Here is a 21,901-nt window from a genome sequence, read left to right as displayed (position 1 = left end):
AATAAAAAACGACAAAATTTTAATAAATTTTAGTAATTAACTATCCAATGTGTTTTAACATTCCTCTTATGGATTAAGTAGCAAATTAAGGAGCCTTTGACTGTGAGATTCTCATTGGGATGCTGCATGCATTTCATAATTGAATCCACCGTTTGAGGGCTAGCTTGGTGTTGCAGCGCTATTTGACATGTTTGGGAGTGATTTGTACGTGCTTTTCAATATGGTCCTTCCTTCTTGCAGACACAAATATATAGAATTGTCTTTTTCATTGGATTCTTCCCACTCACTCGTTCCCATTGTCTCCTATCCTACTTATATTCTTCTTCTTTGTTTCTTTCCCTGTGTTCTCTCATTTTCCTATAACACATTTTATTATTTAATTGCTTATCAATTATTTTCAAGCACTTGTCTCTACATATGTTACCAACCTTGCTAGCTCCTGCATGCTATTTGATTATTTACAATCTTTTATATTTTGGACATGGTACGATATGGATGACGCAACATAAGCATTTATCATCTTTTATAATTTCAATAATTTAAACAGTGAATGTTACTGCATGGAATCTTACTTTCTCTTATTTTTGTAGAAATTCCAAACTGAACAGAGCTAGCCAGAGAGTCTTCGTTTTCTACCACTTTATGCCCCACTTCTCTTGTCTTGTTTGGAATAGCATATATATTTTCTGCTTTTGATTTGGTCTTTCTCACTTTTGTATCATGTTTCGCTACGTGACAACCAAGTATGAAAAATTAGTTGACCTACATTAATATTTGTAGCAAAACATTGACTAATTACCAAAAAAGTTACATTAGTTAATCATCATCGTCAATAATCGAATGCATTGTACACATGATTTATGAGTGACTAATTTGAGGAAATAATTTTTAAGTTCTTTTAGAAATTTGAGAAAAAAAAAACAAGTGATTATTTTAAACCAGATATACATTATATGTTGTTAAGGAAAACCCTGCTTTACATTCACGGCGACTCTTGTGCATGAATTTGTTTACATAAATTATTTTTACTACTAAAATAGCTAGTTCAGAAAATAAGAATGAAATGAAAATAAATTACGTGGTTGCTTAATCGACAATGACTTACCATCATGACATACAGGCGTTAAATATTGTTTATTCTAATATATTTAGTAAATAAATTATGCTATTTTTTAAAATTTAATTGACTAAATTTTTTTTAGAATTAACTTATAATTTTTCTTTTTTAGAATTAAATGTGAAATTTCCTAATCTCTACATGATCAAAGGTACAGAGGTTTACCTCTATAAGTTCACTGATTATTGTATCATTAATAATTTTATATAAATTATATTTTATTGATCTAACTATTAAATTGTGAATTTACATTATCTTGATTGTTTATGTTAAAATTTATTAAAATTAAATATTTATATATTTTTGTATTATAAATATAAGTCCTTATGATTGAACAAGAATTATTTTAGGAGACATTTTTTTTTCTCAAGCCATGTGACTTATCCTGTATTTCTTTTTACATTGAATAGGATAATGCACCCAATGAATGATTACAAGATTAATCCAGTAAAAGCTATCCCATATGCATCTTCCAGGAGGATAGGAATAAGTAAGGGAGGAGGGACCTCTAGAAATTGACAAAGAAAAGGACTTGGGTGGCTTAGATCAGCTAAGAACTTCACACGTTTATTTGTTTCTCTACATGGTGCATCTAACAGTCTATTATGGATAGGAAATAAGTCTCCCAATCTTCCTAATGAGAAGCATGATGAAATTGAGAGACTATTTCTCTCACCATTCTGATAGCTACCTGCTAGCCAATCCCCACAACTAGATTTCTCTCATCTAAACATTTAGCCATTCTAAAGCTCCAAAGCAGTCCCCACAGGTCTGATCTAATCAAAGATAGGCCAAGTTTGCAATAAAAACCTTTAGGAAATGGCTTGAGGTGTCTCTAAGAAGGCCCTCATAGCTAACTAGAATTTTGTTTCCTTGATCCATTTATATTGAGCTTCACTGTCTGAGATAAAGGATTTGACCAAGTAACTAACATTTCAGTCTGCAAGATTATTTGCACTCTAAAAAATTACTCGTACTGATCTCTATATACCATATTAGGTCACAGCTTTGATCCCTATTCTTATACTTGTTGGTACGTTTATCCCCACAACCATACTCGTTATTCATAGTTTGTTATCTGACATATGATTTTTTAAAATTTCTTACGAACGAATATAGTACAAATATTGTTATTTTAGAGCAATTTTTAACATCTTTCTATTTTGGTCAGAAAACTACCATTCTTAACTTTCCATAGAAAGAAGTTGATCTGGTGTTATACAATCGACAGCGGTTAAATGACTAAAAGACCCACATGGGATCACAGATAACCCACCATGAGCTGCCTAAAGACCAATAACACTGAATTAGGTATGTCAAAGCAGGCTCTCCTAAGATTTTTCTTGTCAGTCAAACGTAATTCATGTGTCCAACCTTTGATTAACTAAGAGCTTAGGCGCACACTGTGTTAGTCCCATCAAATTACTTCTATCACATGCTATTAACCCGACAACTAACGTCAGTGTAGCAATGAAAAATCAAAACACGAGATAACCAATGCCTGTATAAAGGCAGATATACCAAAGCCTCAAGTAAGTTCATTGTAGCCTTCTAAAGAACTCCCTTTGAAAATCCCCACTAACTTAACTATTTGAATGTTTCTTGCAAGAATATTTTCCTCTTTCACTGCACCTTTCCTATAGCCAAAAGAACCCCCCAAATTCAGTCCTCATCCCTACCCAAGGTTAAGGGAATGCCTCTATTACATTTCTTTATTTTTATACTATAGAATGATTCAAATTATAATATAAATCTATTTACATTATCTTATTTTGTTTAATAAAAATATTTAAAAATGAGAATAAATTTAAAAATTATTATCCTAATTTTTAAGATAAATTATTTAAAATACATAAAAATTTACTGAATTTTTAAACTCCAAGAAAATATAAAAATTTATAAAATTTCAAATCAAAGCTGAGTAATTAAAGCTTTATTCACTTGTATTCAGTATATCACACATGACATGTTAATCTTCCCTGTAGGCATTGTTTTTTATAGCATAGTTAATAACTCTCAATAATCAGGTAGGAGAATTTTATGATTTTAAGTATTAGAACAAACTTTTTATTTTACTTGTGTAAGATTCTTTCCATTAACGTTTATGACAATTTGATCATTTCAGTGGTAACTATTTTCCTTGGAATATTTCTTCTAGTTTTAGTTTGTTAGTAAGCTTTAATACATTAATTTTACTAAGAAAAATATTAGTAGCATATTCTTTTAAATACATTATTTAATACACTTTTTATAATTGATCCATATTTAAAAATATTGAAGCAAATGCCTAATAAATTAATATTTTTTTAAAAAATTATTCCAATTTTTAAAATAAATCGATCACAAATATTTTTACTATTCAAAAATTAAAGTGAATTGAATCCTAAAAATTTACCGCCAAGAGAATCATTCTGAAATATTTTATAAAAAAGTATATTAAAAAATGTTATTAGCGATATTCATTTTGCAAACACATCCTCCACGTAAGTTATTCTTAACAAAACATATTTTATTATTAATTTTTTCATCCCATTATAAAAGTAAACAAGTTGAAGCATGTTAAAGTCGTGCTTTTTTTTGCTTTGATTGGTTGGTGTAGATGAGTTTTAAGTCTAAAAGCACCACCTAAACTTTGACTACCATGCAAAAGGGATAAGTGCGAATTTTCCTCTTCAAAATTATAGGTCGAAAACAAAAGAAGTTATCATGAATTCAAAAGATAAATTTAATAGAACGTTATTTTCTAGATACGTCAAATGAAAGGATTGTTCTCTACGTAAATGAAGACAAATAAATTTTAACCATTAATTTATAAAGAAAAATTCAAATAATAAATAAAGTTAAATTTAACACTTAAAATTCTACTTGTGAAATTGAATTTGTACCGGGAAAGAACTTTAAGCTTGAACAAAAAATATTTTTACAAAATAAAAAAAGAATTTGAGTGTGTGATACTTCTTTTAAAAGATGTAATAATTTGAATTTTCTTTCATGATTAAAATTATTTAAAGGTTAAATAACGACTTTATGAGATTATTTTTAAAAGAGAGTTGAGAATAATAAATTAAAAAATAATAAATAGTTTTTTACAAAAAATATGATATAATATATTAATATTAAACAATATTTTTTTAAAAGTAATTTAGCTTCTATCATTTATATCCGTTAATATTCTCCTTAGTGTTGATCATATATTATATATACATATTTTTTGCAAATAAAATTTCTCATTTTATTCTCCGAACAGGATTACTCTTCATCACTTAGCCTCTCTTTAGATACTAGAAAAATAAAGGAATGGAATAAAATAAAATAAAATAATATGATATTTGAATTGATGAAAATAATAAAAATGAAAGAAACTGGATAATTTTTTATGTGTAAATGAATTAAAAATAAAAATTAAGAGGGCACCTTGTTTTAAAAGACCATAATATCCGTTATTTTTTGAACAAGGGCAAAAGTGAAGCGACGATAATGACTCTCGATTTGTAATCTATTTCACGACAATGGAAAAAAAAAAAAAAAAAGGCAAACATGTAGAGTTCACAAGAATTAGACAAATTTATACATCGTTGAAGTGAGCTAAAATAAAAAGAATTTATTCTCTCAAATTTGAATCATCCCATTTTATGTCAAACAAACAAAGTGAATCGTTAAAAAGGAAAATTTCCTGTTTGATATCGAATGTTATTTCTACAGAAGTTTTATTAGGAAAAAATTATAATTTTTCTATTTTTAAAAAGCTTTAGAATTTTAAAAAATAGATCATTTTTAACTAATGAAAAATATTTTATTTATTAAGATTTTTTTTAAAAGTTTACTCAAAAGAGACGAACTAGCACAACTTATAAATACTAATTGAAGTATTTTTGAATTAAAATTTTGATTTCATTAATTTGTGCAATTAAAATTAAAATTCAATACAATAAAACAAATAAAATTAAAATGATCATAATTAAAAGAAAACTCAATTATATTTATATGATTTTAAAAAAGAGTGCATTCTGGATTCTGTTTGAAACTTGTTTTTCCCTCCCGACAGAGAAAAATAAAATGAATCGATTGAAGGACAGAAGAATTTTGTTTTCCTACCGTGGCTGTGGCTGGTTTATAATTTTGCATCTCATGTGCTATAAGATGACAGCATATAAACTGCAAAAAGGCATGAGAATCTTTAGAAGCTCTTCTGCGTCTTCCCTTTTTTCCACCTTTATCTGCGATGCTCCCCCCTCCTTTCCCTCTCATAAATATCGCTTTTCATTCCCACTCACCCCACACACTCTGTCACTCTCCCAACACTGACCTGAACTTTTTTTTAAATAAAAGAAATTTTCAATATTATATGCCATTCCTCATGTACTGTTAAATTATTTTTTTAAAATTTTTTATTTTATTTTAATAAAAAATTATATTTAATATTATCGTAAGTTTTTAATTTTAGTTAATAAACAATTCTAATAAATACCCATTTCCAAGTAACATTCTTAGTAACATACTTATGAGAAGGTTTTTTTGTGTCTTTTGCTGGAGCCGAAAAGACTTATAAAAGCTTGACAAATGAGCTCATCTTTCATTTGCTTGTCTGCCTTAAAAATGCCATAAGCCAAAACCCTTCTCTTCTCTCTCAATTCCCACTCTGCCTCTGAAAATTTTTCACCTACAAAACATAACAATGATAACATTGATAGACTTGTACCACGTTCTAACAGCGGTGGTGCCACTCTACGTGGCAATGATCCTGGCATATGGTTCAGTAAAATGGTGGAAAATCTTCACCCCAGATCAATGCTCGGGCATAAACCGTTTCGTGGCACTCTTCGCAGTCCCACTTCTCTCCTTTCACTTCATCTCCACCAACAACCCTTATGCAATGAACTTTAAGTTCATAGCTGCAGACTCACTCCAAAAAGCCATAGTCTTGTTGGTTCTTTTGGTGTGGTCAAGAACAAGCTCTAGAGGCTCTTTGGAATGGTCCATTACGCTCTTCTCTCTCTCCACACTCCCCAACACGCTCGTCATGGGAATCCCATTGCTGAAGGGCATGTATGGTGATGCCTCAGGGACTCTCATGGTTCAAATCGTGGTTCTGCAGTGCATCATTTGGTACACTCTTATGTTGTTCTTGTTTGAGTATAGGGGTGCGAGGCTTCTCATTGTGGAGCAGTTCCCTGACACTGCAGGTTCAATCATTTCCTTCAAGGTTGACTCTGATATCATCTCTTTGGATGGGAAAGAGCCTCTTCAGACTGAAGCTGAGGTTGGTGAAGATGGGAAGCTTCATGTTACTGTGAGGAAGAGTGCGAGTTCGCGTTCTGAGATATTCTCTCGACGTTCTCAGGGTCCAAACTCCGGGGTTTCGTTGACCCCTCGTCCTTCAAATTTGACCAATGCCGAGATTTATTCTCTTCAGTCTTCGAGGAATCCAACTCCAAGAGGGTCTAGTTTTAATCACACTGATTTTTACTCTATGGTGAACGGGAGGAACGTAAGTCCAAGACAGTCTAATTTTGGAGGTGGTTTTGATGAAGAGAGTGGAAGAGTTAATGGTGGTGGTGGAGCGTACCCTGCTCCTCCTAATGGTGGGTTGTTTTCTCCGGTGACAAAGAATAAGAAGGGGAATGGTGAAGGTGGAAAGGATCTTCACATGTTTGTGTGGAGTTCTAGTGCTTCTCCTGTTTCTGAAGGTGGAATCCATGTCTTCAGAGGTGGTGGGGATTTTGGAAATGACCAGCTTGGTGGGGTGCCTCACCATAAAGGTTTGCTTTTTTTCATTTCAAAAAACTATCTTTTATCTTCCCCTTTTGACCTTTTTTTTTGTTTTTGTTGACTAGTGATCTTTGTTCTAATGTGACTTTTATTTTCTACTTTACTTTCCTAGTTTTGTTGTTGCAAGTATGCATATGTTATTTTTGTCTCTTTTAAATGGTCGTTGGTGTCAAGGATGGAGTGGTGTTTGTTGGACTTTTTCCTTTGCGTTGTGTTGTCCTTAAATGGTTATGTCATTTTCTTGTGTTTTGATTTCTTTGATTTTCAGAATATGATGATTTTGGTCACGATGAGTTTAGCTTCGGAAACAGAACCGTTGCTAATGGGGTGGACAAGGAAGGGCCAGTACTTTCGAAGCTTGGTTCAAGCTCCACTGCTGAGCTTCATCCAAAAGGTGGGGCACAGGGTGATTCTAAACCCACGTCCATGCCACCTGCTAGTGTTATGACCAGACTCATTTTGATTATGGTGTGGAGAAAGCTTATTAGGAACCCCAACACTTACTCAAGCCTCATTGGTCTCACGTGGTCTTTAATCTCATTCAAGTATATAACTTTCTTACAAATTTAAATATTTCACTATTGGTTTGGTTGCTTATGTAATTTTAATGGTTTTGGTTAATGTTTTATGTTGTATTTCAGGTGGAATGTTGTTATGCCTGCAATTGTTGCTAAATCAATATCAATTTTGTCCGATGCTGGCCTAGGGATGGCAATGTTTAGCCTTGGTGTGTTTGCTACTAAGGATTGATTTGGCTTTGTTGTTATAGAATTGTTCTGGTCTTGTCTTAATATTTGAATTGATTGGTGGGTTGAAGGGTTATTCATGGCATTGCAACCAAGGATAATTGCATGTGGAAACTCGGTTGCTTCCTTTGCTATGGCTGTCCGTTTCCTCACTGGTCCTGCTGTCATGGCCGTTGCTTCAATCGTTGTGGGGCTCAGGGGAGTTCTGTTGCACATTGCTATTGTACAGGTAAAAAGGACTTGACCTTTTATTTAAGGAAAATGTTTACATTATTTTTTAGACTGATTTTAAAAATTAAAAATGATAAAGTTGGAAAAAAATTATTAATAAAAAAGTGTAATTAATGTTTTTAAGAATAAATTGTTAATATAATTATTGCTCTTTGTTTTGAGGTTTTACCAATTGATGTTTTTCATGTTCAATGTATGTGTTGCGTATTTTCAGGCTGCTTTGCCACAAGGGATTGTGCCCTTTGTGTTTGCTAAGGAGTACAACGTTCATCCAGACATACTAAGCACTGGGTTAGAATCCTCTATTGTTCATTATCTTTGTGTTTGTTCCCACTATTATTATTAAAACATTAAAAAACTCTTTTTGGTGCTTTGTTTTGATGCAGGGTTATATTTGGAATGCTAATTGCTCTTCCTATTACGCTGGTTTACTACATTTTGCTGGGGCTTTGAAGCAATGTTGAGGACAAGTACCGAACCAAGTGATGCAAAAAGAAAAGACTAATTGCAGTGGATGACACCCTTTTGTTATTATTATTATTATAGGTTAATTTTTTTTGCCATCCTCTAACAATGATGTAGAAATTCGGAAGTTATTAGTGAGAGGGAGGGGAGTGAAGTTGTTTTCTCCGAACACAATGGTGAGAGTTGTAAGACAAGTTGATATATTTTAGGGCTATATAGCTGCTTGGGAACTTTGTGTTGGCGTTATTAGCCTTTTACTGTGATCCCCACTCTTTTATATTTTGCTTCGTTTAATGAAAAGAGAAAGTGAAGCTTGTTTGTAGTTGTCGACACCTTTCTCTTTCTTTTCACATGTACTTCTACTTTTCTAGGCCAAAAGGAGCATGAAGCCGATTGGGAATCTCAATCTCTAATCCTATATGCAAGTAAAGAATATATCAACCAACAAGTGCTTTTCTTGGACAAAAAAAGTGGGAAACCAAACAGAAACTTTTGTTGGGTTGTCTCTTTGGTGCTCTTTTTAGCTTTTAACAACTTGTCCTCCAAAATTTATATTTTACCGAAAATTTATTTTGAGCATTGTTGGAAATTGAAGCTAGTGTAGGGCAATGGCTAAGGTAGCTAGTATGGTCCTGCTGTTGGCAACTATTGCTTAGGACTTAGCCTAGCTGCTCTTGGTTTTATTCACATAGCTTGAGTGCTAGGGCTAAGGTTGGTTTCTTTAGCACATCACATGACACATGGTGCTTCACCCTATTTTGAGTCTTTACCTGAAAAATGGATGGTGTGACCAGCTTGCGGAACCATTGGGTATTGTTGGATTGGCTTAAGCAGGTGAGAGGACAAGAGCACTTATTGCACTGCCGTTTAGTGTTCATTAATAAATGCTGAAAGATGGGTTTCTTTTGCCTTTTTTGAGACGCTATCAATTAATATTTCCCAAGGCTGGATCCAAAGCAATCTAATGACTACTGTAATACAGGCATTTTTTCTCTTCTCGGGTTTTACTATTTTAAGCAATCTTCTTACTACAATTAATTGGAACTATACTCAAGCAAAATATCAATGATATATGTTTAGCACATTATATCTTTATAATAATTACGTAGGTTACCATGTAATCTTTTAAAAATTTGGTTATTTAAAAGGTTCGCTTTGTTGTCATTTTAGTCTTTTAAGAATTATCATCAACTCAGCTTCTTTAAGATTTAATTTTTAATTAAATTAACTTTTTTATTACCATTTTAATCTTTTTATTATAAATCATTAAGGAACTTAATTGATGATAAGTTTTTTTTTCTAAAATAGAGCAGTAATGCTTTGAATTTTTAAAAGAATAATACAGTGACTAATTTTTTTTAATAGACTTGTACGATAATATTTTTAAGAGTAACTTTTGTTCGTTGGACAGTGCAATAAAGTATGGGTTCCTTTTGTAATAACCTCGAGTCCCCACAGTAGTTTCTTAAAGGTTGGCGTTCGCACGCTCAGTTGAAAAGCAACTTATCTATATAAATTAATCAATAAGCAATTAATGAGTTTAAACTTTATAAAGCTGAATTATTATTATTGATTTATTTTAAATATATGTTTAAATACAAACAATAAAAAATGAGTTTTGTTATAAGGAAGGCCCAAATGACACGGGATTTAGTTCTTAATATTTTAAAGAGTTTTGTTGATTCTCGATTAGGTCTAACGCGGAATACTTGATTCTTATTAACAATTTTTATTATAATTTAATTAAAATTTGTTGCTTATGTGTCATGTTAACTATCACATAAGAAATATTTTGTTATAATTTAATTAAAATTTATTATTTATGTGTTATGTCAACTACTACATAAGAAATTTGAGGTGACATATATAATGTCATATTATGAATATTCATTATAATTTTTTTTTACCTTTTTTGTTCTTCATAATATCTTGTTGTTTCTCATTTTAATAATTCACATTATTTTTTATCTCATGTCAAGCAACAATAGCTATTCTAACCATGGGAGTTCAGCATTTCATTCAACAAGTATGCAATATTGAGGCTCGGGGTATTAAGATTTGCCATGTGACTTGAGAGCAATTGTTAGTGTTAATAACGTCAACAAATTTAGATAAGCTATTTTTTGGTGTCCAAATTATAGGATAAGACGTTAAACTTATTTATTTATTACTATTATCCAAATGAAGGGGTTTACACTAATGCATGAATTGAAAGTTGTAAACAGGAAATCATTGCATGTATTTTTCCGTAAGTTGAGAATATGATCGGTGTAGAAGAGAATTTTAGTATTTAGAAAGTTAATTTTGTCATTGAAAGTGTAGTATCTAAATATAATTTAATATTTTGTTTGATGATTTTTGTGGTAGTTTATTTCCAAAGCTCAAGATATAAGCTACTCATCTAAGTGTGTTTAAATTAAGCATGTTGAACTTATAAACCTATATTACTTGCCTTTGGAAGTTTGTTGTATTAATGAAAGAAAGTTGGTAATTATAATTGTAGATTTATTTACATTTGTTTTATTTCAATTAAAATATCAATGATATATTTCTTTTAATTATATTTATTTACATATAGACACTTATTCCAAAATAAGTCTATTATAAGCAATATCTGCTCAACAATGTATACTCATGTCAAACAAAAATTGCACAGTTAAATGCATTAAGAAGAGTAATTCTTTAATTATAGTAGTTGAAAGAGAAGGAAAATAACAAAAGTAGATAAATGTCACAAAAAAAGTGGGTTTTGCTCAATTATAAAATAGAAATAAGTAAGTAAGAAGGGAAGCTTTACCCAATTACAACCAAATATTCATAAAAAAAATTACAATTACAACCAATAGATAATTTTGTAACTAAAGTCCTGAGACGGGCATAAATGTCATAGGTCCTTCAGGGATGTGTTGACATTCTTATGTGGTGAGGATGAAGGTAGATTATGAACGACACTTGGAGTAGGCTTTATAACATTCTTCTATGTCTTAATACTTAACTTAAGCTTGGTAAGGACATTTTTAATAGGTTGTGAACCATTTTCATCTAGTATGAGCTAGGACTAAGAGATGTCAATGTCTTCTAAGTTGGAATTTGCCAATTGGATTATAGTTGTAATATTGAGTTAGGTCACTCTCATTAGTGGTGGTGTGTTATGCATGAATGTTTCTAGTCTTTATTTCTTTGTAATTTGATAGCCTTATGTATAATGATTTAGTTCTCCACAAACTAAACATTTGAACTCAGACAATCTCCTTTTCAATTTATTTGAGTTATGTAGATTTACTTTCTCTTTTCCATCTCTTCTCCTTTGTTTCTTTTACCTACCAACAAATTTTTTGATTTTGGGTGGGATTGATCAAATTTGGTCCTTGTGCTCCCAAATTATTGTCCTTGAGCGGGTTGAATGTTATGTTCATATGTAGATCTATATGAAGTCATCCATGACAATAGTCTTATGGTTTTTCATTCTTATAGGCAATGTTAGCAATTTAATGCATACAAGGCATTCGTACTCAGGTTTGAAACATAAGAAAAGTTAGTTGCTAGTTGCCGAAATTTACAAATGTATCAATGTGTTTCTAAATTAGTAGACTTTGGATGGCCTACATTAGATCTCAAATTTGTGTCCATCATCATCACTTGTACCGTATACTGTGTACTGATATTAGAACAAGAAAATAATAGTAGAAACAACTATTGAAATGTTGCATTTTAAAGTATTTTTTACTTGATGTTTACTTTTGACTTTGAACTTTTTCCTTTTCCAACCTGCTTTGTTGTATTGGGGGCAGATAACTCATATAACCATCTAATTTTAATTTGTTGGTACATATTGTGGTCATGATATAGCACTTGACTTCTTCTCGTATTGTGATGATAGGTTTGCACACACAATTTTTGTATTAAAAACCTCAATATCATTGTTGCAAATATTATCCACCTTTAGGAACTCACTAAAGTAAGCAAGTATTGTGGTCATTGTTTACATTTGGATGGAAAAGTCCTAGAAGACTTTAGTATCAAGAAACAACGTTTCATCTGAAGATTGTTGGAACATTCTTGTGGTTGGCCCTCTTACGTTCAATTGATAAATCACTTGACTCTGGTTCCATGAAACAAGTGGTTTTTTTTGCTGCTTAGTCATGTGATGCTGTTATTAAGGAAGCAGACTGTCAAATTTTAAGGGCAGTAAAACCAAGAATAGTGAAGAAGTATAAGTTAAATGAAAGTTTAGCTGTAGTATGAAAGTTTTTGTACGGTGATGCACCAATTTTAGGGACTTTACGTTTCTGAAATTTGTCGTTTCAAATTTTTGTTACGTGTAGAAAGAGCATCATTTAAATAATTTTGGATTTTCAAGTACCTGCACATGAAAAAGCTCGTTAGCTACTTGCTAGCACTAGAAAAGTTCCGAAACCCCTTATGTCTTTTCATGTGCTTTTTGTGTCATCGGAAACCTGGTTCCTCTCTCGAGAGTACGAATCTCATCAAAACACGTTAAAGTAGCTCCCATCGATGCTTGTTTGCTGACTAATTCAATACTTCTAATACATCGTACTCTTCTAACTCAGTCAAAGCAGCTATGCCGGATGATTACGGGAAGACGCCGAGGTTAATAGTTGTGATACTCGAGAGTTACAATAACAAATCTTTAATTGGTGGTCACATTTTTGAGACCAATTTACGACCAAAATTTCAGTGATTGGTTTGATTGGCTGTGAATTTTTCTACAACACTTTGCCACAAAATTTTTTTACAACCAATTAAATTGATGACTAATCTCAAAATTTTGTAATCGAACAATATTTTGGTCATTAAATTTATTTGCAAACAGGGTAGATATATTCTTTCACCAAGTCTATTTATGATGATCGAATTTTCAATATTCTAGTGACTGATTTTGTCAGTTGCAAAATTACAGTTTTTTAGTTGTGTCCTTTTCAGTTATCATAATTCAGAATATAATGTGAATTGTATTAATAAAATTTTATATAAAATAAATTATAATTTTATATCTTACACATGATATTTTTTTAAAATAACTTCGAAATTATGAAAGCATTAAGGTTTTTTTCCCCCTTCTTGATACAAAATACAGTGTTGCACTCAATGAGAAATGTTAACTCTAGCCATTTTAGCTCCCGTACTGAACCCAAAGTTGGGTTTAAATGTTAGTTCAAACTTGAAATTAATGATTTAAAGTATATCATAATCACGAAGTTTATTTATTTTATCAATCCTGTTCTATTCCATACTTAACTCTCCCGTGGCTAATACTTACTCTACTTTTTTTTTTTTCGAGAGAAGAGAGGCTTCAATATTTTTAATCCCTTAACATGCACTTACTTGACAAAAAAGACATGCAACTTTAACATACATCAATATTCTTTATTTACTTAACTTCACAAGCTTTTAATATAATTTTATTATTTTATAATTTATAATTTTTTATTAAATAAAATTATAAATTCTTTTATCTATAGTTTTTAAATAAACAAAATTGTAAAATATGACACACAACTACTCAAGTTTATTGTATACTTAAAAAATTGTAACATGTAAACATAAAATAAAATTTCTTATTTATAATTTTTTTCACCTTTTATCTTTAAATTTGTCAACTCAACGTCTCTTCCCCTTCACCAAGTGGATGTACAGTGGACAAAGAAAGAAAGAAGCTTGTGAATAATAAGTATAATTTTATAGAATATTTTTCAAATATATTTTTCATATGTATCTTAAGCATAATTATTGGTTGAGTGAGTTGGATTCTCTTTTTTCTTGGAAACACAATGAGTACGGTGTTTTAAGCCTTTTTCTTGGGGGTCTAGGGACAAGGGTGTCGAGTTGAGGCTTTGGATGGCAGGTCCCAATCCTCGCCCTTTTCACAGCTGACTTTACACCAAAGCTATTTGACAGGGTTTGAAACCCTAAGACTGGGGTGGTCGTTAATTTCTTTGTTTTGCCTGTTCTATCTCTGATATGTTTTACTGTATCAAAAGAATGTTCAAAGTTTGCTTTTAGTTGAAAGGAGATCGAGTTTCAATCTTAGAAAACAGCTATTTTTTGTAATCCATATTGTTTAACTAATTTATCTTTCCATTTATGGTTTTATCAAAATTAGGAAAGATTAATGTAGTTAATTAAAATTTGACTCAACAGATCAGATTATAGGTTCAAGTTGTAAAATTGTGATATAACTTTTGGCTAATGATAACTGCATTTTAGGGTCTTACGTATGAGCACATGATCGCCGGTTGAAGATCTCTTTGGACCAAAAAAATTAAGAAAAGTGAAGGGTCTCTAAATTTATCCTAATTCAGTCGGGTTTTGCTTTTAATATTTCGTGCATGCAATTCAAAAATATTATTGGCGCTAATTGTTAGAAAATGTATTGTTTTTAAGGTGTTCCTCCCCCTCCCCTCTTTTTATACATGCACTAATTGTGTATATACATCAATAAATTAAATGCACCAATGACCAAAGTATTATCAATTGATTTAAATTAAAGTTTATTTAAAATATTATAACTTCTTTTCATTTTTTTTTTGCCTTTCTCCCTTAGCTTTATTTATGATCTATTGTTTTTAATCCACTTAGATTTTGATTAAGTTTAATTAATATTTTATGTTGAAAAACAATAGTAGTAGTTTTGAGGCAGGTTAGGTAACAACTATGATACTTAAAACTGACAAGGAAGTGTGGAAGTATGAAAACTTTAGTTTTACAAGTGAGTTGAAAACTTTAGAGGTAAGATGCTCCAAAGAAGCTCAAATCTTGAGATAGAAGATACAGTAGTTATTATAGAACCATGAATAAATTATATGACATTTGAATCAAGGAATGCTCAAAAGTTGGACTAAGGTTCCCCCTTGGGTTTGACTAAGTTAAAACAATATATAAAGTTTGTATCTTCAATCGTTCTTGTTTCACTTTTTCTATGACTTTGCACGGAAATAATTTTTCTTCTTAATGTTTTCAAACTACGCTTTTCTTATTTCACCAAAATGGAATGGAAACAACAAATAATTGAGGCAATGTGCAACACTAAAAGGTGAGTTGCACTTGTCTCCCACAATTTTGACTAATGAAAGCAATCAATCCTCTATTACTTGCACTATTTGATAAAACCTTTGACCCACGTTTTTTTTACTAGCCCAAAGAATACTCTCTTCTTCACCGTTTAATTTCTTTCTTTACCATATATAATTTCTCACTCTTCAAATCCATCTGAAACACTTCTTAATATAACCATTATAATGATATATCAAGACTCATGAGTAGATTCAAGGAAATTGATGATGATTATTAGCATCTAAAAAAAGTGTTAGTTTAAAATTATCATATAATTAATAACGAGACAATATGACATTTTCAAAATTGTAAAAAACTATAATAAAAATATTGGATAAAATTCCAGTTTTAAAATATCTTATGTGAGTTAATACATAATTTTAAAATTGAATTTAAACGTTTAAGTTTTGTTTGTAAACACATTCTAATCTTTATTATTTCGCAACAATGCCCTAACATGGTTATACATGTTGTAGAAGTTTTAACAAATAGACATTTAATGATTGAATTGTAGAAGTATGAAGCGTGTTAGAAATAAATCTTTTAACATACTTTCAAATTAATTATAAATTAAAATTTATTAAAAACTATAAAATGTAAATTAAAAAAAAATCTATATAATGTGTGTGATTTTAAAAATATGTTAGTCATTAGTAAAAATATTATTAAAATTTTTTTTACAAGTAAGTCCAAAAAACGTATATCACCCCTTAAATTGTGCATCTTTCCCTAGACAGACAAAAAAGTGGAGATGCGGGGTATCGATCCCCATACCTCTCGCATGCTAAGCGAGCGCTCTACCATCTGAGCTACATCCCCATTTGCAATGTTAAGATCATTATATTTTAATGAATATAGCTTAAAGTGGAAACTTTATTTGCACATAGTTAAAGGGCTTTTGCCACCAAAGTTCTGTGCTCTGTCCATTGTATAGCCCAAGGTTCAATTTTTTTTAGGAAAATGAATCCATTAAGCTTGAGTTAGATGGAGATTAAGGGCTAAAATGGTGTCCAGTGGCAAAGGAGTAGCGGATGTATATTGGAGATCTTTGATGCTCATATGTCATTGGCGTTCTCTGACGGAAATGATCTATAGAGATAAAGATGTTTGATCACATATAAATATTAGTATAACCTAAACTTCCACGCATTGTTTTAAATATACTATTTATCATTAGTTAAAATTTGTTGAATTTTATTAAATAATTTGTTTGAACTATTTAACGAATCTCTTTTATAATTTTTAATAAATTTTAATTGATAATAATATATTTAAAAGAAAGTATTAAAAATATATTTTTAGTGTTTGTCTTTTGCTCAATTTATCCCTCATCCCAAAAGACCATAACTTTTTTACTTTTATTTTCTTGAGCTAGTTGCACTGCTATTTGCCTGCATCTCAAATTCTATTATTCAGTCATACATAAAAAAAAATGATAATTTTTTTTAAACGTGAGTACTCAATTTTATATATTGAATTCATACAAAAACCAATAATAGAAAATAAAAGAATATGTATTTTATAATATATATATATATATATATATAAAGTGAAAGGAAGCATATATATGCATGTTTAATGAGAGTAGGAAAGCATGAGAAGCGTTAATTTAACTATATATTTGTTTGTGTAGCTATATTTTTATCTATGACTTTATTATGATTAAAACATTAAATTTACGAAAGTGAATCTAAGTGATGTTTGCTTTTTTTTTTTTTTAAGTAACGTCTCAAGCTGAAATTTTATGTTTAGAAAGAAATGTTTGTTAATTGTGCTGGTCTCATCACATTATAAATGTTCTAGACTCATGCAAGATTACTTTTTGTAAAAGTGAAAAAAATTATCAGGTTCTCGTGTGACACTTTAAATTGTCATAAGTTTTAAATAATTTTTAATTTTAATTACTGTTATGTGAAAAATTAATATGATAGCATCTATTTAACTTTGTTATATTTTTAGTTCTTATATACTTAATGTATGATTTTGGTCACTTTAATTTTAATTGATTATATTTAATTCTAATAATTTTTTATTGTTTTAATTAACTCTTTCATTTAAAAAAAATATTCAATATTTTAAACAATATAATAGAGCTATGATATTACATTTTAAATATATAAAAATTTTAAATAAGAAACAAATTTCGTTACATTTTAAATATTTGAAACAAAGATCAATTTAAATAATTTTAAAAATAAAAAATGACTCGTTTACTGAACTACGATGACAAAAAATGTACAGTAACAGATATGTTTTGATATATAGGATACACACGTATGGATTATAAGTGTTGATAAAGTGGGTCCCGTAGACACATGCAAACCAAATAAAGAGGAGGGAGTATAAATATAATGAAGGACATATTTAATTTAGAAAACAATTAATACGAAAGGGTATTCTATTTTGAGAAATAATAATTTATATTAAGAAAAAGAAATGGGCACCGAAAGGCAATAGGAATAGGAGAAGAGGGTTTGATTTGAATTTCCACAAGTAACAGTAGAATCGTTGGAGCGAGTCAAAAAGCGCAATCATAAGCATCACTTCACGTTCACCACCACAAAAACTCAAACTGTACCACACTCGCTCCTTCTCTTCTTATTACCCCACAAAACCACACCACACCCCGCCACACGCACTTCACTCTCTCTCTCTCTCTCTCTCTCTCTCTCTGCCTCATCTATCATGCACCACTTTGACATGGATAACTCTCACCTCTTCCAATTCCTTTCCCCCAACAACAACGCTTCCTTCTTCCACGCTTCTTCACCTCACATCATGCACCACACCTTCTCTACTAATTCCTCCAATAACTATTACCCCTTCCATGTGTCCGAAATTACCGAGCCACCCTCCCACCAAGATAGAGCCCTTGCTGCCATGAAGAACCACAAAGAAGCTGAAAAGAGAAGGAGGGAGAGAATCAATTCCCACCTCGACGAACTTCGCACTCTTCTGCCTTGTAATTCTAAGGTATATATACTATGCAATATTAATTCTTACTTTGGTTTTCAGTATTTGTCACCTTTTCCTGGCTTCCTGTTTTTCCAAGAGATTCCTTCTTTTGTTCTCAAAGGTTGCATACTTTTTTGACCAACAAATGCGTGTTGTGTGTTCTAGTTGACTGCACTTTGATTGCCGTGGAATATGAATGTGTGTATATAGTGAAGTGAATGAATGAATAGAAGTGTTAAACTCAAAATGAAGATCCTTAATTAATTTCTAGGAAACTCGTAAAATCCAAAGTTTCGATTTTGTCTTTTCATCCTCCCCATACGATTCTCATTCATGTCATGTATCAAAAAAGAAACCGCAGTTTGATTTGTAAGGACATTCTCACGCATAATTGAGTTTGGGAAAGTGAGTTTGCTTTTACACATTTAATTAATATATTAAATTCTTTAATTTAAAAATATTATATCTAAATTTTCAATATTTATCTTCAAATACATGTTAAGAAAGTGGGTATTGATATTACAAACTGGTTATAATTTATTTTTTGTTCAGACAGACAAGGCTTCGCTTCTGGCGAAGGTGGTTCAACGAGTGAAAGAGCTGAAGCAGCAAACCTCGGAAATCACTGAACTCGAAACGGTTCCATCGGAAACAGATGAGATCACCGTGCTATCCACCGGCGGCGAGTATTCCGGCGACGGAAGACTCATATTCAAAGCCTCTCTTTGCTGCGAGGACCGTTCCGACCTCATCCCTGATCTCATAGAAATCCTGAAATCTCTTCATCTCAAAACCCTGAAAGCGGAAATGGCAACGCTTGGAGGGAGAACGCGCAACGTTTTGGTGGTTGCTGCTGATAAAGAACACAGCATTGAATCCATTCACTTCCTTCAGAACTCGCTCAAGTCTTTGTTAGACCGATCCAATTCCAGTGACAGGTCAAAACGACGCCGTGGCTTAGACCGAAGGCTAATGCCTTAAATAATAGAGACTAATCTTTTCATGTATTCGACATGTCACGGTTATATTTTGTAACTATCTCTTTTTTCAATAAATGTTAACTTTTATTATTAAGAGAGAGATAGACACAACATCTTAACGTGACATTGTTGAAATAAAATTTAACATGAAAAGATCTATTTTAGTAATTATACATGCAAATGAAGTAGGTGAGAAAGAGCTCAGCATTTTTATTCCCTTACATCACTCTTAATGTGTTTGTTTAATTTGGAATAGGATGCGTTGTGGGATTTTGGGTTTTAGGGCCTCTGCATGGAAAGGGTAATTAAGGTAGCTAGGGTTTATGTGATGTTTGGAATGTTTGCATGTAAGTAGGAAAAAGAGGAGGGTAAGAATGTTAGTGATGGGTAATGAAGAAAGAAATGTAGTTATATTAAATTACGTGCTGTGCAAGTAGTGACTTGTGACAGTGAAGGATAGGAGTCTGTATGTTCTGTAAAAGCAATGCTTCTGTGAGTTTCCAAGCTGTAGAAAATGGCATATTCGTTTCTCTTTCATACCCTTTCTTTGATCCATGAGATGTGTTTTTGTTTTTCCTTTTCCTGAGCCTTACACTGATTCTAAAGAAAGAATTGGGGTGGAATGGTTGTTGGGAAGTGGGTTTGGGGTTGGATTCGAGTTGAGGTTTGATGCTGTAATGGGATGCTGAGGTTTTAGTTACAATGTGTGTGTGTGAGTGACAGTGAAATGACAAGGGGGTTTCAGTCCCCGGAACTGGAAGAATGTGTTGGGTTCCCAAATCTTGCTTTCGGAGGAGAAAAAGGGAAAAGCTGTAGTGATCGGTGGGAGAAAGAGACCTACCTCTTCACAAGAATCCGAAGGAATTTCTGCATAAATGTGACAAAATAATATTATTCCTACCACTTTTTTCTACAACTAAAGTTAAAAAGAGAATATTTGGTGCACATCTCTTGGAGTGTGTATACATAGAGATAGAAAAATAAATATGATAATTAAAAAATGAGACGTTAAATAGGTATTTCACACGGTTTAAGTATCTATGTTTATGTATGAAACTGCATGGATATATTGAAAACATGCGTTCATTTGAATAATAAAAATGAACAAATATGAATCCAATTTCTTTATACTCAGTTGATATATGTACACTTCAATAACATAGGTGTAGCGTCGCATCAAGGTACAAATTGGATGCTGGCCCAAACACAAATCAAAGTTGAAAATAAATTAAAAGAGAAGATAATCAACAAATAGAATAGACAATGTCATAAAAAGATTTTAAAAAATATATATTAAAAATTGTGTTAAAAAGTAATGTAGCTCAATATTTAAAAGTTTATTTGTTTTTGAAAGAGAGAGCTTTTCAAATCTCAATCCATAAAGGTGAAATATATTTATTCGGACGAGAAAAAACAAAAACCGGGCAAGGAAGTAGTCTTGCCCGTGGCTCCAGATGTCAGCGCAGAGATTGTACTGTGTCTTAACTTTGATACCAATCTTATTTACTGACACGTACAAATGCTCAATACGTGTATACCTGATTAATGTTTTTTCTTCTTTATAGTTGATAAGTTAGATGAATGTTTATAGTTTAAAATTTATACTTTTTAATTATTTTATTAAGTCATAGTTATTTTATTAAGTAATGTAAATGTGTTAAATGATTAAAAAGATATATAATAGTATCATTGATATAATATTATTTTGTATATAATAACTTAAGAATAAAATAAAAAGTTAGTTAAATACTATTTTAAATAATTTTTTATAAGTTAACCTTAAGAAATTAATTTTTTTTTATTTTGTGAATCAAACAGCTTTATTAGTTTATTTTAAAAAAACTACAAACTCTAATAAATAATTTAATTTGGTCAAGATTTGAGAAATTGAGAACGTCAAAGTGAAACAGAAAGGATTAAGTGGAGACTACTACTGTGTATCCGTAGGCTATACGTGTAAAAAATGAAAAAGAAAAAACTTAAAGATAATAATTATTATAAAATAATTTTTTATGTTAAATTATAAAATAATAATATTAAAACAAAAGCATATTTGAATTCATAGAAAATATTTCACTAACAAATTTTTAAATTCATTGGTCTTTCAAAATTTATACAGTTATTCCTTTTTAACCAAACACCAAAGAATATAAGGTCATACACACTTTAAACCATCCACCAGATCACAGAAAAACACACTGCATTTGCTGTAGTAGCTGAAATTACTGACATAGCTCCACATCTCATATTCTGCAGAAGCAAATTTAACCTAACCAAAAAATTGTATAGACCATATAGTTTGTATGCCAAATCTCTCTTGTTCCGTGACTTCCAAATGTTCCAAGACAAATATTATATCTTATTTGTCTCTAAGGAAGTGGTATTAGAAAATAATATATATAAAGAGTAATGATCAATAATTTTTTATTTATAGGAAAGTTCATTAATAAAATATAATAAGATTTATAGTATTTACACTTTATACCAATGAAATATCATAATTTTTAAAATATGTAAAATTTATAAATAATATACATAACCCTATAGATTAGAAAATATTTAAT

General features: G+C 30.9%; 2 protein-coding genes and 1 non-coding gene across 3 annotated transcripts; 2 read left to right on the top strand and 1 right to left on the bottom strand.

Annotated features, from left to right (window-relative positions):
* The first annotated feature begins 5,792 nt into the window (after positions 1–5,792).
* LOC113861298 (probable auxin efflux carrier component 1b) lies at positions 5,793–8,357 on the top strand. Its single transcript, XM_027494029.1, has 6 exons — positions 5,793–6,876; positions 7,155–7,431; positions 7,528–7,613; positions 7,704–7,861; positions 8,078–8,154; positions 8,250–8,357. The coding sequence occupies exons 1-6, from the start codon at positions 5,793–5,795 to the stop codon at positions 8,314–8,316; spliced, it is 1,749 nt and encodes a 582-aa protein (XP_027349830.1). The 3' UTR covers positions 8,317–8,357.
* A 7,791-nt stretch (positions 8,358–16,148) lies between these two features.
* On the bottom strand, positions 16,149–16,221 carry TRNAA-AGC. The gene has a single exon. It is a non-coding gene; the product is annotated as a tRNA-Ala (tRNA).
* Positions 16,222–18,141: 1,920 nt separating this feature from the next.
* On the top strand, positions 18,142–19,341 carry LOC113863694 (transcription factor bHLH106-like). Its single transcript, XM_027497350.1, has 2 exons — positions 18,142–18,375; positions 18,910–19,341. The coding sequence occupies exons 1-2, from the start codon at positions 18,181–18,183 to the stop codon at positions 19,336–19,338; spliced, it is 624 nt and encodes a 207-aa protein (XP_027353151.1). The 5' UTR covers positions 18,142–18,180; the 3' UTR covers positions 19,339–19,341.
* Positions 19,342–21,901: the final 2,560 nt, after the last annotated feature.

This window comes from Abrus precatorius, unplaced genomic scaffold (genome assembly GCF_003935025.1).
Source record: "Abrus precatorius isolate BTA unplaced genomic scaffold, Abrus_2018 Scaffold3, whole genome shotgun sequence".
Taxonomy (NCBI): Eukaryota; Viridiplantae; Streptophyta; class Magnoliopsida; order Fabales; family Fabaceae; genus Abrus; species Abrus precatorius.
The sequence above is the reverse complement of the archived record's forward strand: the minus strand, read 5'-3'. Positions and strand labels throughout refer to the sequence as shown.